The sequence below is a fragment of the Mytilus californianus genome, unplaced genomic scaffold, assembly GCF_021869535.1.
Source record: "Mytilus californianus isolate M0D057914Y unplaced genomic scaffold, xbMytCali1.0.p SCAF_7, whole genome shotgun sequence".
Classification (NCBI taxonomy): Eukaryota; Metazoa; Mollusca; class Bivalvia; order Mytilida; family Mytilidae; genus Mytilus; species Mytilus californianus.
In genome coordinates, this window is record NW_026262723.1 from 84,835,634 (window position 1) to 84,852,271 (window position 16,638).

At 30.4% G+C, this 16,638-nt stretch overlaps 2 protein-coding genes across 3 annotated transcripts in view; one reads left to right on the plus strand and one right to left on the minus strand.

The window, feature by feature from the left end:
• LOC127707733 (cytosolic Fe-S cluster assembly factor NUBP1 homolog) overlaps positions 1–7,555 on the minus strand; it is a 35,775-nt gene extending 28,220 nt beyond the window's left edge. The window contains exons 1-3 of the mRNA XM_052212446.1: positions 7,474–7,555; positions 6,028–6,132; positions 4,330–4,463 (exon numbers count right to left, since the gene is read on the minus strand). Of these exons, the coding sequence (XP_052068406.1) occupies positions 4,330–4,463; positions 6,028–6,132; positions 7,474–7,504 (270 nt within the window). The 5' untranslated portion in view covers positions 7,505–7,555. The remainder of the gene's footprint in view (positions 1–4,329; positions 4,464–6,027; positions 6,133–7,473) is intronic.
• Positions 7,556–7,607: 52 nt separating this feature from the next.
• On the plus strand, positions 7,608–15,850 carry LOC127707721 (tektin-3-like). 2 transcript variants are annotated; one of them, XM_052212426.1, is made up of 7 exons: positions 7,608–7,695; positions 10,136–10,881; positions 12,499–12,569; positions 13,395–13,538; positions 13,948–14,170; positions 14,647–14,801; positions 15,029–15,850. In XM_052212426.1, the coding sequence occupies exons 1-7, from the start codon at positions 7,623–7,625 to the stop codon at positions 15,240–15,242; spliced, it is 1,626 nt and encodes a 541-aa protein (XP_052068386.1). In that variant the 5' UTR covers positions 7,608–7,622; the 3' UTR covers positions 15,243–15,850. The 2 variants fall into 2 exon arrangements, with proteins under 2 accessions (XP_052068386.1, XP_052068387.1); XM_052212427.1 differs by lacking the exon at positions 7,608–7,695 and adding an exon at positions 8,948–9,068.
• The last annotated feature ends 788 nt before the right edge of the window (positions 15,851–16,638 follow it).

A 16,638-nucleotide genomic window follows, 5' to 3' on the forward strand; every position in this document is an offset into this window, starting at 1 on the left:
CACATAATTGTAAAACTTCTCCCCCATCATGAATTTCTACATTTACCCATGATTTGTCACACATACCTAAAGATAATTTAAACTTTATTTGTTCTGTTCTATTTCATATATAAGTTGAAATGCAAGACAATTTTGAATTATACTTATTCATATCAAATTTCAGAAAATTGATCATTATGTTAGTCTGGTAACTGGTAACTGGTACCCTATTATCTTTAATATATAACAATTGATCTTATTTCTCAGCTACCCCATGTAGGTCTATTATTTGTATGATTATTTTTCAAATAATTCACCTATCAAAAAATCTTGTAAATGTCAAAATTCTCATTGAAAACAAACTGAAAGTAGAAGGCTTAACAATGACAGTTTGATTATAGGTTTAAATAATTAAAAAAGTTCAATTCAGATGAAACATAAAAGTATACAAAGGGGATTAATACCCTTCTTATGAGAAACTTTCAGAGGTTACCATAACTAAAGGCCATAAACCGTTCAAAGTTCGTGAATAATAAAAAGATTGTACTGAGCGTAATTGTTTTCTGCTAAAAAATTTATGTCTTGGGTATTACCAACTGTGATTAATAAAGGTCAAATCAATAAGATACAGGTGTTCTAACCATGTTACTTATACATTAATTAGATATTAATCAGGTCTTTATGATGAGAATTATCATATAAGTACCATGAACGTGAAATAAATTCCAACATAAAAAATTCATAAAAAATGAAATGAAATAAAATAAAATCAATAAACTTATACTTTTATATGTAAACAAGTGTTTATGTTCAATACAGATAGGATTCTGAATTATTTTGATCGATGCTTTGTCATCAAATTCTACCTGTAAGTTCTGCTACTTTATGTCAGAAGTTTCATCTGCCAAAAACTTCCCAATTGTAAATGGGAGGAGTAAAAAAGCCAGGCCAGTTGGGTACCGGATCCAGAAATAAACAACTTTTTTTTCAATTTTGCTTCTGACACTATCTCTTACTATAAGGGTCAAATATCAAATATTAGCCAAAGTTGACGTGTACATTTTGAGTAACAAAGCTTAATTCTCTAAGGCATCAGTTTTTTATTTCAAATTTTTTTTCAATCTGGTTTTATTTTGTTGCAAGGAATTGGTAGGACTTGAAATCAGAGAAAACTTAAATTTTTGTTAGGTTAATAGACAGACGTAAAATTTAAAATCAGAAACATTATTTACTTTTAAAGAAAGCTATGAGACAACATATGTACATTAGGATCATCAGTTTCAAAACAAAGTTTCTACCTGACTTTTCAAAACATTTTTACAGTAACTAAAATGATATAAATTTAAACTACTTTGTGCAGAATATTACTGATAAAATTACAAGTACTTTTAAATAAATAGTAAATTTTCTTCTACACTGTCTGGATTAACCAAACAATTTTTTATGACTGCATGAATAATGAGCATTTAACGGATTTGTTTAAATCAATATTTTGGCTGATCAAACCCTTGGTAAAACAGAAACAAATAGTCTAATCTATGAATTATAATCATTTTTTAATTTCACAGTTAATGCACTGTTAGGCGGAAACAACATAACAATGTGATATAACTTGTTTCGGATCAATTATTGAAGGGTTTCTCTTTTCAACGAATTTCATTCATCTCAGTTTTACATCAAACAAAACCATCAAATGAAAAATGCATTTAGTTTCATCATAAATATTTATATACCATTATTTATAAAGTAAAAGTAGTTGCAGACACGACAAGAAAATAATTAACCAACAAATGTATGTTCACACCAAATAAACCTCACTTTAGTACTTAATAACAGTAATCATAAGGTCTTTGGATAATGGAAAATGTCTATCAAAATATAGTTTGGTCTCCATAAATAGCTCATTACTACAGGGACCATATCAAATTGTTGAGAAAATTTACAGAATCCCAAAATGTATAACAAAGTTTGTAAAGCATGGTCTGAACAAGGTTGTATCTCATATAAAATGCCCAGTAAAATTCTCCCGACTTTCATAATCACTGGGCTTATTAAGATTAGAGCATCACACCACAAAAACATTAAGTTAGCTATCCTCAGTCATGTCTATTGGTCTTAGAAAATAATACCACACATTATTTACTAATCATATAACATAAGGAGATATGGTAAGATTGCAAATGAAACAACTATCCAACAGAGTTCTATACTCCTTGGGATGACTTCAACTTCAATTTTATCTAATGTATTTATATGCTTTGGCCAGAGTTTTGTATACCTGTAAATCCCATTTTCTCTCACTTTATAGTAGACATTATTCTCAGAACAATGGACTGTATATTGTATTCTAATAAACTTTGTCATGACATCAACTATATTGAACAACATTAGCTTATTTCATGGAATAAATACAATAGATAATCTACCTGTTGGGACCTAATGCACAAGGACATTGAGCTAAAAATTGTCTGTTTTCCAGCTCTTAATTTAATTTGCAACATTTAAAATCCAAGATTAATGTCTGCAAAATTTCTAATTAATACAATGTAGAACTTTATCTCTTAATTCTACTTAAATCTTCTGAAATCTCAAAATCAATATAATTAAAACCTGAATTGTTTAAGATTAACACCCTCAAGATAAGCAAGGTATAATAAGCATTAAATAAATTTGCACATAATTTAATTATAAATCCCTCTCTTTTTCATTCAAATGCTAAGAGTTGTTTCTTTGTAAATATTTTAAAATCTAATATGTTCCTATATATAAAATTACTTCTCTAGATATAAAGGTAATCTTTTGATAATTTCATGACAAAAAATTCCATACAATATGCTATAAATCAATAGAAACTAAATGAAATCATAATCTAGTTTTGTCCTTGTTTAAATCCTTTAGACGAAAGTACTTTTAAACATATCGAATTAATAAGACAGTTATTTTAACTTAAACAGTTTATAGTTGAATTCAATAATTGAAAACCAAGACAATTGAGATAATACAATTTTCTTTAACTAAACAGTTAGTTTAAATATTGAACTTCAAAGAATTGAAATATAAATCGTAACAGAATAACTTTAAATGACCAGTGAAGCAATCATGTCTGACAATGCTAAATTCAATGTCGCTTTACCTATAGATTAATCTACTAGGGCAACGGCCTTATGGGTAGAATGTTGTCATGGTACTAAGTATTGTTGATAGGGTATACCGGACGTAGAAGTTTTAAAGGTAGATTTAGGTGGCTGTCACTTTATACCGTTACATTCACAAGTGGTAAGTTGATTCTTATTGTTGTTATTATTAATGAAGTGACAAATTTAACTTTCCAATATTCTTTCATTTAATATTCTTGTTAATCAAATGTTCACTTAAAGAGGAATACAATTCAACTTCAATCGGACCAGTCCTCTCCATTAGACAATCTCCATTTGCTGATTTTTATACAAGTTAATTGGTCAATTAGAACAATTTTCACCAATAATGATATTGATTATCTTGTTGTCAATAAATCAACAATTGTCTGTTAAAATCTTAACTGATAAAATCAAGTATAAATATTTAAACACACATCTTTTTATTAAGAAGAGCTTTTACTATTTTATGTACTCAAAGTCCCAATCACGAACAAATGTTTACCAGCAGAAAGCTATTCAAACATTAAGAAGATAATTCTTGATAATTATCACTGTTTAAAAGCCACTTAATCCTCACATTATGTGTATTGGAAACTAAGAAGACTGTAAAATGTAGTTTGGCATAGAATGATACAACTGTTCAAAACAATTTTATCCTTGTTTTGATCATCAATTTTAGTATATTTTTATTTCTCATATGCACACTATCAGGATATTTTGACTTAAAAATATTTTATATCTAACTTTTTATCACACTCTACTTAAAAGTTTATAATTTTTCACTTTTACTAGTATTTACTTCCCTAATTCAAATATACACCAATATGTGATATTTGTTCATGCAAAATACAATGCTGTACTACATGTATCTGAAGCCATATGCCTTGACTGAGCTTTTTTACCTCTACTTCAGGGTACAACCCATCAAAAAAAGCAACAAAAAAAAATATATGTTTTAAAATTCTTAAAAACATCCTTGCGATGGGGTATTTTACAATTATAATTTTGTTTCACAAACATTGTATGTAGAACAAAATTTTAAATTGTTATAAAACCTTTGGGCAATCCTATTCTGATGAGATTAAAGAGAACTACTACAGCATGTACACAGTACAGCATCAGGGTAGTGTAGTGGGTACCTGACACCTATAATTCCCTACAGCTTAGATAAATATAAGACATCCACTGTATTTCTAACCTTCACTCCACTTACCTGTTTTTCATTCCCTGCAGCTAGTCCATGTGCCAGATGAGCTGTAAATGTACTTTTCCCCACACCTCCTTTTCCAGATAAAACTATGATTTTATGTTTCACAGATGATAGTCTTTTCTTAATTTCCCCCACATCTAAATATAGCATAATGAAATTTACACACAATGAAATAATAAATGCCAGACCAATGTTGATTAAAAGTATTAAAAAGAAAATTTCACTACTTTTGTAAACAAATTTTTAAAACTACATGTACATGATGCAAGAAGCATTTAAATGCTCTTTTTTAAGTCATTAATCAAAATCCACAAGAAACATAACAAAAAATAACAGTTTAGACTATTTACTAGTGCTGCATGTAAATTGGACAGTAAAAAAAATAAAATTTCTTCCATTGGTATGCCTGGGTCTTCAGGTTGCAGTCTCATTAGCCTGAACATCATATCTATCATTGCTATCAACTGTTGAAAGGCTTATATAGAGTTAACCTGAAGAAAGGACTAAGTTCTAATAAAAATTGTGATTCTATAAATTATGATGCTTAAGCATGTTAAGCGTACAACATCTAAGTGTATGTTTATAATCATGTGAATTGATCATCTTGACATCTACCTAACCAAAATTAAGCCCTTTTCAACTGATTTTTATAGTTTGTTCTTATGTTGTACTGTTACAACACTGTCCCAGGTTAGGGAAGGATTGGCGCCTTCAAACTAGTTTAACCCCGCCACATTCTGTATGTGCCTGTTCCAAGTTAGGAGCCTGTAATTCAGTGGATGTCTTTCGCTGCTGTATATCATATATTTGTTTTTCGTTCATTACTTTGCACATAAATCAGGCTGTTAGTTTTCTCGTTTGAATTGTTTTAACTTTTACATTTGTCATTTCGGGCCTTTTATAGCTGACTATGCTGTATGGGTTTTGCTCATTGTTGAAGACCGTATGGTGACCTATAGCTGTTACCTTCTATGTCATTTGGTTTCTGGTGGAGAGTTGTCTCATTGGCAATTATATCACATCTTCGTATTTGTATACTTGTTACATGACTACATACAACAATAGTTTTATGTAATTTCATATAAAAATAAACTAACTATAATGGTACACCAAAAGATAAATTTGACTGAGAAAATTTCCGTGTGATTTGGAGAGAAAATAACTATTTTTGCATCTATACACATTTAATGGGCCACATACTTAACCATGTTAACCCTTACTAGGTGTCTGAAAAATCCATGTGGTTTTAATGTACATGTACTTTAAAACCATTATTCAAATTTGCTTTTACAGTATCTTTGAAAGTTCTGCTGTATGTTAATTCATGTGTATATTGATTGATCTATTTTTTGTTTCTTAATGTCACCAGAGACATTAAGTGCATATTTTTGTTTATAAATCTATATGTTTTATCTAATTACAATAATTTGGAAAATAAATTCCCTTTGGAAAATGACTTTTAAATATAGATATTTTTTGTTGTTTTCTAACCCTTCAACACAATTGCAATATCATGGCGAGAACAATATATGTGTAGATATTTATGTACAATGTTACTTTGAATAGGGTCTGAAATCGATATAAATTTAAAAACAAGACAGTATGTTTAACCCATAATTTTTTTAAAGAACTCATTTATCGTCTCAACAGTTCACACATACAATCAATACATATATTATTTTATTTAATCAAAACTACTACCTTTATCTGGTCCCTTTGGTAAGCTGCTGGCACAAATGGACTGGTTTGGACAACCTGAACATGCATCAACTTTACCAGCTTCTTCACTCTTTGTTCCAGGACAATCTGAAAACATGTTTCAATAGGGTTTTTATACAAAAGAATGTAGACTGCTCAAAAGGCATTGAAATAGGAGTAGCATGTATTCCATTAATATTTTCAATTATTTTTAAACATAAACTTGAAATTAATGGTTACAAGTCTTGAGGCTAAGTCTTCATTAACAGACATACAGTGGGTGATCACTGTCATAACAGTAAGGGAATCTGACAAAAAAAACATACAATTGGGCACTACATTCATACACATTTAGATGGTGAGGGACCTACACTAACCTTTAAATTTTATCCATAAATTATGAAACTTTCATTAATTACTGGTCTTGAATCATGTGAATGGGCATTTTAAATTTCTTCTTCAGAGAATAAATACATAACATGTATTAGAATGTATAAACACTGAGAACTACAATTCTGTGAATGTTGGAAAGTGTCATGCTCTCTGCTAAGATAAACTCTTTGTTGTGGCTTAACAAATCTAACGATTTTATAACTTATTTATTCAATGATATCTTCCACTTGACAGTAAGAAGCAAACAATGTTGATAAATCATATACAGTATATGATATACATTGTACTAGTAGATAACTTTTTTTTCAATTTCTGGCTAACTTTGAACTGAAGCAGCTATCCCATGCTTACCAACTATGGAATAACAAGAAGACCATGGTCATTTCTAAAAGTTTAGAATATCTGTTATAATCAAATAAAATCTCGAGAGCATTGTAAGTTCATGAATAAATGTAACACAAATTCATAGGAAAAAATGTTATCAGAACTCTATTCATTTTCGTCATTGTGGTTTACCAAATAAGTATTTGAATATAAAATGTATATTGTTAATATATCCAGAGACATATAAAATCACAAATCTCTCATCTCTGATATACCTAATAAATATATAAATTCAAATATTCAAATTCAAATAAATTTATTGGTGTAAATTCAAATACAGGAATGATACCAACTGACATTTACAAAATATATAAAAAAAAATAAGAAACATGTTTTTTCATGGTTCGTCTAAGAAAAAAGATTAATTGATCACATACTCTCTAGATTACGCAATCAAGGTATTAATTAACTTAACAGGTAATGACAACGTAGAAATCAATATGTTTAACGGTGTATGAAAGGTGTTTCTAAGGACAAATAATTTTGTAATCAGTGATCATTTTATACCGAGACGCAGTTACAGGTAAGACGGACGATATTATATTAGGAAAACTGTAAGAAAATGTGAAATAAGTTATTGAAAAATCTTCAGATAGTTACAAAATGTATTTAAATTGTCAATCACACTCCACTGATTACTTTATTGGAAAAAAGAACATTAATATCACTCACGTTGTGGTGCATTGCCAGGAACGTCAGCCATATTGTTTACAAATTGTCTCCCTTAGATTTGTGACACGCCCACAAAGGTGCATTTCGGGAAGTCGCTAAAAAATAAGTTAGAAAGCGCATTTTTTCAAAGAAAACATTTACTTTGAAGAATGCCAGGGGACCTGCTTACTGCCTCTTTTCCTTGTGAGGCTTGTCGGTGTGCCAAACTTTACTCTGCAAATGGTAAGGATATTTCAATCCAGGAACATATATATTGATTAGATATACTGTTCCCAGTTCAATCCAACAGGTTTTTTTTCAATATTTTTTATCCAAATCACTCTATATTTTGATATGCATTGTAAAAAAGAATGTAGAATCATGTATTAATTTTACTCATACCTGATTTTAGAAACAATTCCTAAAACCAAAAATATGTATAATTAAACTTTTTTATCTAGTTTTTAAAACTAAATATTTACATGTATGCAGTAACATACATTTTGATGATACTGTAACTCTTTTTTTAATATATATATTTTTATATAACATTTTATTACACCGGTACACTTGAATATGCCGAGTTCCTATGAATCTAAAAAAGATCTTTGTCTCTCAAGACTTGAAGCAACGCAGCGTGCTTATTTAGCATCTGTGAAATAAAAATGCCGGAATGTTTCTTTGATATCTTTGATATCCTCAAGGAAAACACGTGCACCTGGAAAGTTTTTATTTCAAAGTATCATAAATGCGTCGGAAATTTCTATATTAAAAAATTAAAAAAAGATATCTCAATAATTTGTAATTTCTTTTCTAATGAATAGATCTTTGATACATATCACAATATATATCCAAGGAATTGCAAATTTCTAAATATACAATCTTTTTATTTTTATAATTCCTTGCAATTACAAAATGTACATTAGAAAACTGAGATATTAATCTTTTGTAATAAAAAAAAAGAATGAAACAAGTTTCTGAAGTGATCGGTAGTTATATTGATTTTAAATGGATTGTGGGCTAAAATTTATAGCTGCACGTCTAAAACAGATTTTCTACAAAGTTCGAATCTCCAGTAATAATAGATTGCTAACTGCAGGATTAGAGATTTTTTTATCATATGCATTTAATTAAACAACCAGGGGCTATTAGATAACCCCTGTCGTTACAGCGTGTTTTGTACAGCCTTATGATGGTTATTGTTTAAGGAATAATTAAAGTTATAATAGGATGTTAAGCAATTAAAACCAAACCATTTAAAATTAACAGTTGATAAAAAATATAGATATGAAATTACATGTAAACGTAGCCATGTAACATTATATTTTAAATAAGCGTGATCTGATTACAGCACATTATTTAGTTATTAACACATATAGATTTTATATGACATTATTATTTGACCCTTGTCGGGCTAGTCAACCGTATTTCGATCGATAGTGCACCAGAGCACTTTCCTTCCTCGTTGCTTGGTGTCTCTAAGCAGCGATAGCCTAGTAAACATTGACTATTTCAATTTGTATGTGGCCATTTAAATTGAACGAGGATTAACAATTATTAAAATTTATCAATTTTAATATCACACAGTCGCTGGTGTCTGGTTCGATTCACATCAGGTATTTATTAATTGAATAATTTAAAGATAGTGTATATGAATTATATTTTATTCACTTAAAGTTTATTTATTAACAAAAACTATATGTCAACATGTGGTATATAAAAATGGTGCAAATAATTATATATATATATATCTATAATTATTTGCACCTTTTTTTTTTTACCGTTTAATCATATTTTTTCTATGATACTTTTTAACACTGGCAGAATTTTAAAGTAAATAGTTCATATATGCTGTGTAAATTAAAAATAACTAAAATAGGGGATACATTCTATCAAGAATGGTTTCACTGAAGAAACCTTTACATTATAATAGTAAATGACCGATCATTAAAGGCCTTAAAAGGGGGATTGTAGTTCCACGTTTTTTGATGATTTTTTTTTTGTATAATTGCAGTTGGTGCTATAATAGAATCACGTTTATTGGGCAAACACGTATGCTTCGATTTTTTTTTTTAGTTTATTGCATATTGTTCAAACACAATGCATGTACTATACGCTAATCGGTGATGATGGTATAAATACCGCTGCATAGGTCCTAGTCTCTAAGTGTATTTCGTTAAATATATGTTCTACTATCATACACCGCGACAATCAAGTCTAAATGAAACCTCAGCCACACAGTCACACTTTATGCATCCAAAAACACGTTATAGGTATTTCATTCCTATTGAATTCATTTATGCATCACAGGCATATCTTCATAATAAAACAGCAAGTACCCCCAGCTACATATACAGAATTCACATTTCTGATGTGTCGTATTGAGTAAAGTCTCTTCCATTTTACTTCAATTGAGAATATATCTATCACTCCAATTAATGACAAACGGTTGTTAAGACTAAAAAGAGAAATAAGATTCACGAACAAATCAGTCTAAATGGTCGAAAATATTTGATCGCAACAAGACTTGAAACTAACTTTTTAAATGTCTATATGCAGAAACAGTTATTTGCAAGTTTTAGCTTTGTCATGAAAGGATATTTCTCCCAATTTATTTCATGTCAATATAAATTTCATAATGTGTTAAATTTCAATTAATTTCTACATTTGTTTATATTTTCAGAAGCCGTACCTACATTTAGACCTCCCAAGATGGAATACTTGGGTCACACACAGACTGCCACTTATATGACCGGGCCAAGGCTAGGTGGTAGCAATACACAAACATTTTTGCCTAGTATAAGTACAATGCAAGCTTCATATAAGGCAAATGACACTTATCCTGCCCCTTCACCTCTGAGGAGATCTTTAACCACACTTCCGTGGAGGCCAAGTACATACTACCAAACCGCACGTGTTAATCCTAGTTCAGCTTTAGTCAGAAGTATGCCAGAACCTTTTTCTGCTAGGAATCAACTTTCTGAATTGGACAATGTTAAAGTTCCTTCAGTGTTTGCTGCGGCTAGAAACGCTATGTATACACGATTTTCTCCTAACGATTGGGCTAATTCAAATCAAAGTAATTATTTAGTATCGGATAAAACAAGAAGTGCTGCTGAACGTCTACGATTTGATACAGTTCGTCTATGCAGAGAAACGGACGACAAAACAAAGAGAACACAAAGCGACGTTGGAAAACGTCTTGGAGAGAGAATCGGTGATATTTCATTCTGGAAAACGGAGGTTAATCATGAAACAGATAACATGATGACAGAAATTGGAGCCCTGAATGAAGCAAAGAGAATTTTGGAGAAAGCACTACAGGAGACTGAAAATCCTCTTCATATTTCTCAAGAGTGTCTGTACCACAGAGAGAAACGTCAAGGAATTGACCTTGTCCATGATAACCCTGAGAAAGAATTGATTCGGGTAAGACATTTGTTTCTATCAATTATATACTTGAGGCAAATATACAATAATTCAAACCAATGTACTGAGCATTTACTTTAGTAGATAGAACGTTTTTCTTACATCTGTATGTAATTGTATTACATACTAGTATTTCATTTATTTTTGGTATTAATCCTGTTTAAACCACAGACATTTAAAGAATGGTATTTATGAAATTAAACGTATTTATTTAAACCGATATTTGCTTTCCTTTCATTATCCAGTTTAAACCTTTTAATCCATATAAAGCATTTTTAATTACCGAAGTGCATTTATAAAAGAGTCATAGTAACGAACATATGGCATATATCAGTCTGAGCTGACCCTTTAATTCTATCATTCTAATAAATTCCAAAAGTATTGCGAACTTCCCCGAATTTGTTGAAATCAAATGAAGAGTCTAATTGGAAAGTAAATGGACTTACTTAAATTGCTTATTTTAAATCTAAATTATAAAGATGCTAAAAGATTTCCCGGCCAATTTTTTTTATATATCCAAAAAAGTGGTTACAAATGTTGTTCCAGGTTTTTCATTCGTATTCGATAAAATATTGTTTCAATCTTAAAGGTCACACACGAAGCTGTGACACTGTAAATTTTATAGTTTAGATAAACACTTTTTTTTAAATAACCTTGGTGACAAGGGAAATTAGCCTTTTTTACTAACATAATATTCAGACGACACTTTTTGCTATTTACATTTTGTAGCCAAACCAAAAACACATACTGATCATATCATTTTGGAAAAAAACAGACAATAAGTTTAAACTAAAAGATATGAATATGAACAGAAGAAAAAAATACCCAGTTTTAACCTGTCAAAAGGACGTTTCTTCATTGTAGCCTACATGCACACTTATATCTTCAAGGATGTATTTTTGTCACTAAAAGATTGTTTGTACTGAAAAACCTCAAGACTCCATCAAATATTTAAACTGTGTAAATCATGGGACTGATACATAATTATATGTTGGTTCCAGGTAAATTATACCAGACTATGTAAACCATAAGATAACAAATTATTTTTAGAGTACCCAGTATTTGCAGAGGGCTGTGCTGTTTTGTTTAACAGTATATTTTTATAGATTCTTTTGACGTCTTCTTCATACAAAAATACAGATTTTATCATTATGATAAACAGATTTTAAGTTATAAAATACGAGATCTAAGTTATTTTGGCTAAAAAGTCATAAAATGGAATAAATTAAAGACGTCATATTAGAAAGTGTGGGTAGTAATACTTGTTATAAATACTTTTAATTGGTATGCAGTTTTGTTTCATAAGTCAAACTGAGAGAGTGAAAAAATGCTGCACATTCGTGACTTGCCTTACACAAAAGTTAAAACAGATTTTGATCGATATACATTTCATCTGTTTTCTCTGAAGACGTTTCCCCTAAAAGAACACTGTTCCATTTTATACTAATATTTTTGTATAAAACTGTTTTGTTTTTTGCGAATACTGCCTGGAGATCTCTGTTCATCGATATTTTAAATGGTTTAATATCCACATTCACACTCACATATATATATATATAAACAAACATAATAGCCATACAAATATGAAACACACAAATATTTGGTTTCTTTTTATAGGAAGTAGATATCATAAAAAGATGCCAAGACAAGATGAGAAACACCGTAGAACGTGCTAACGTTCAACTTGGGTAAGTTATAAGCTAACTGATAAAATATTAAGTTGTCATTTTTGTATTTTTAAGTGTTATTCACAATTAACTGAAAGTTGTTATCGTCTGTTCTATTCTAGTATAAATTACATAACGTTTTCCTTGGTAATATTAAAACATCGGTTTTTCTTCTTATGTATATATCATTGTCAATTCACATGTATATCATCATGTTTTTAAGATTGTCCATGCGTCGAAAACAAATATATAGTTACTTTTATACCTACAGTAGGTTTGCATTCTATGTAATTTGTGTTTTTCTATAGGATAAACATACGCCATGCGGTGTTGTTATAAACTTTCATATAGTATGAAAACAGGTATCCATTTTGAGATACGTGCTACCGTCGTTTCATGGTGAACAAAAAGTAAATCTTAATCATAACGCTTGTATTAAGATGTTATTCTACATCATACTTCCTGTAAATATGAGAATATTGAACCGGCAGTTTTGGTCAATGCGTACGACGTACAATTTTTAAGCAAGAATCATGTCCGCGATTCATGCAAAATTGATACCTCACTTGTAATCGCATATCTCTCAAAACGTACACATTACAAATTCGATTCAAAGAAAACCTTTGTTTACTGTGACTTTTAGATTATGTTGACTTTTTTTCGATGCTATCTTTGGTGGTCCACAGTCGCATTAGTAGATACACCACAACTCCTGATTTTCATTTGTTATTCTATGTTCACTACATAATCATAGGTTCTTAAAGCCTTGTTTACCCATATTCTTTCTTTGTTATCTGTTCTAGTAACTGTTCATTTCCACTTACTTGTTATCTTGTTTGTTTGCAGTCTTAATCGTGCTGCACAACACGAATTAGAAAAAGATGAAGGTGATAAATTCAATGCATTGAACCTTGACAATTCCTGTCATCAGATGAGGAACAATTCCAGGGGATTATCATTCCACAATGGAATTGCAAGAGTAGACCACACGTATGTAACTTATAAGATATTTTAAGAATAAAAAAAGAGGATTAACAGTGAAGATTAAAATCATTGTAAATCTTAAGACAATTTAAATCGAATATAGGGACAATATAAATAAAAATGTTAAACAAGACAGTATCGAAACAAATATAACAAATACAAAACCAGCAAGACATTACAGTGCCCTAAACAACTGTCAACAAAGGGTGTGCTGGTAGTCATAGTTTGCTCCACACGAGGAATACATGTAAAGCGGCGTACTAAAACAAAGTAATGTTTTAATTTACTTTCTTTATTTGTTCGTTTTTTTGGTCAATGTTTAGAAATCTACATTTCCTCGGAAGTGATTCAGAAGTAGCACAAAGACTAATTAATAAAAATGTATTTAGGTAATAAAGTTGTATGTCATTTTTAGTGTATCAGTACCAGAGTCATGGGCTAAGTTCAGCAATGACAACATTCAAAGATCACAGAGTGAGAGAGCTGCCTCCCGTCAAATGAGAAACGAGATCGAAAGTGTGCTCAACTCATGTGCAAATGAAATGTGGCAGGAATGGAATAATGTCAATGTTAATCTCACCAAGAGATGCCAGGAATCAACTGATGCAAGGAACAGACTCCAGACACATCTGTCCAAGGTTGGTCTTACTTCCAGGATCATTTATTGTTTCATGATTATTTTAGTATTATCATATATTTAGATATTGATGCTTGGAAACATAAATCAAACGAGCATAGTGGTATTTTTTGCTTTTGTAATCCTATAGAAACATAGAGTTATTACAAATGTTATTGATTATTTTTTGTAATCATCTGGAAAATTTGCTTAAAAAAATGCACACTCCGTTTACCATTTGAAATATGCTGAAATTTGTTTTGTTTGCTTTTTGTTTCATTGACGTATAGCCTGAATCTCCGTGTTTAGTATATTAGTTCACTAACGAATCCTGTAGTTCACTAATTAATCCTGATCATTCTTTCTTTTTAATTTGAACTCGGACTTCATTTTGAAAGGATTTTCATGTTCATATAATAGCGAAAAAACATTTGTTACTTATGGCAATTTTAACTCTAAACTATCCATCGATATACATACTTATTATTTTTTGTTCAGGTTCTTCAAGAGATTTTCGACATGGAGAAGAACATTGAATTAATAAAGAAAGCCATCCAGGATAAGGAACACCCCATGCAGGTGGCTCATTCTCGTCTGGAAACCAGAACACACAGACCTAATGTTGAATTATGTAGAGATCCAGTACAACACAGGTATATACAATAGTAATAAAACATTTAAAGTAACATTTAACTCAGTAAATAGAGCATCACAAAATTTCATACTTTAAATGAAAACCCATTCATTAACATTACACTTGATTAAGATGACCCTTGTAGAATATATATAGAACCTTTTAAATTTAGTTTTTATAGCACTATGTATTTGTTTTTTAAATGATCGTGCACGTGAACTAACCATCATCTTACGTATTTTTCAGGCTTGTATCAGAAGTACAAGAGATCACAGAAACAGTAGAATCTCTCCAGATGAAACTTAGAATGGCTGAGAACTCCCTCCAAGAACTGCTCCGTACGAAAGCAGCTTTAGAACAAGATTTAGCCATTAAAAACAACAGTATTTTCATCGACAGAGAAAAATGTCTTGGAATGCGTAAAACCTTCCCAATGTCACCACGCATTGTCTCAGTTTAAGGACAGATTAGACATTTAATCAAAAGAAGTACAAATGAAAATCTTGCACGTTATTTATGAACAAAAATCAGTATTTGAAATACACATTTAAGTAAAGTTTATGTCGGTCCTGAATCAGTATTACTGCTAACATAGATACTGTGATAATGTATGCATTGGAATTTGTTGATGAGCAATTTTGTTATGTATATGTGTCTATTATTGTTATTTTTTTTCTGTTTCTTTTGCATAATATGGTTATTTCTTTCTTTCTTTCTATCATTTGTATTTTGCCGATCTATATGATGATGGTTCTTGCACCATTAAAGCTAAAGTATATTTTCTAGACAAGAGAAATAATTCAGCATCAGATGCTTTGTACATATATATAGAATATCAATCTGTGATACTTAGTATATTTATTTCTGAATATAGCTATATTACCTGTCAGTATTTGCACTTGTGTGATGAATCAATGTTAATAAAAATGCATAGTGCTTGTTTAATTAAACTTCATTTAAATGCTTTCTTATTTATTATTGTCATACTATGTTGTCATCATATTAATGTTTGCTCAAAACCGTTTTTGTAAAGGTTGAACACTTTGAAAAATAAAATGGATGCTGTGATTTGGTGTTCATATTTGTAACTTGTGGGTAATTGTTTGTAATATCAAAAGAAAGTATAGATCTATATCAATTCTTTACACGCTTGCCTATTGAATTATTACATACCGTTTCTTTAATAATCCGTTGATAAATTAAGACACTATCTTTATCCATCAAGGAATGTTGACCTAAGACGAATTTGAATATTCTTTTTATTTCCCTTTTAGTCACATAGCTCCGCATGTATTCAGATGTCTATACATCCTTAGCTTATAAATGTTTGGATTTGAGCGTTCATGATGGTGGTAAAGCCACAAAAGTGATTTGGACGCACTAAATGAAGAAAAGAGGCGGACGATGCCAAGGGGACAGACAAAACTCATAAGTCGAAGAAAACGGACTACGCTATGACAAAAAACAAAAAACGATGAATAAGTCCACAATGCACATTAAGTTTGGGCGATATAAACCCAACCCACAAAAAAGAGAGTGAACTCGTATTCCGTAAGGGTATAAGTATTTCTGGCTCCACATGTGGCACCCGTCGTGTTGTTCATGCAAATACAAATCCAGTATCAAGTCCGATTCGGTGATGCTACAATCGCGGAAAAGAGGACGGGATTGTGATTACAATTGGAACATATCCGTGGTCTTCTGATGTCATATAAAGTGTAATTTACATAATGTATTTTCAAGTTCTATCAATAAAATATGGTAGGTTTTCCTTATAAATAATTAAAGCATCTTATTAGCCGTGCTTAAAGGCAAGAATAATACAATATGTTACCTTTAAGTAACGCTTCAAGTAA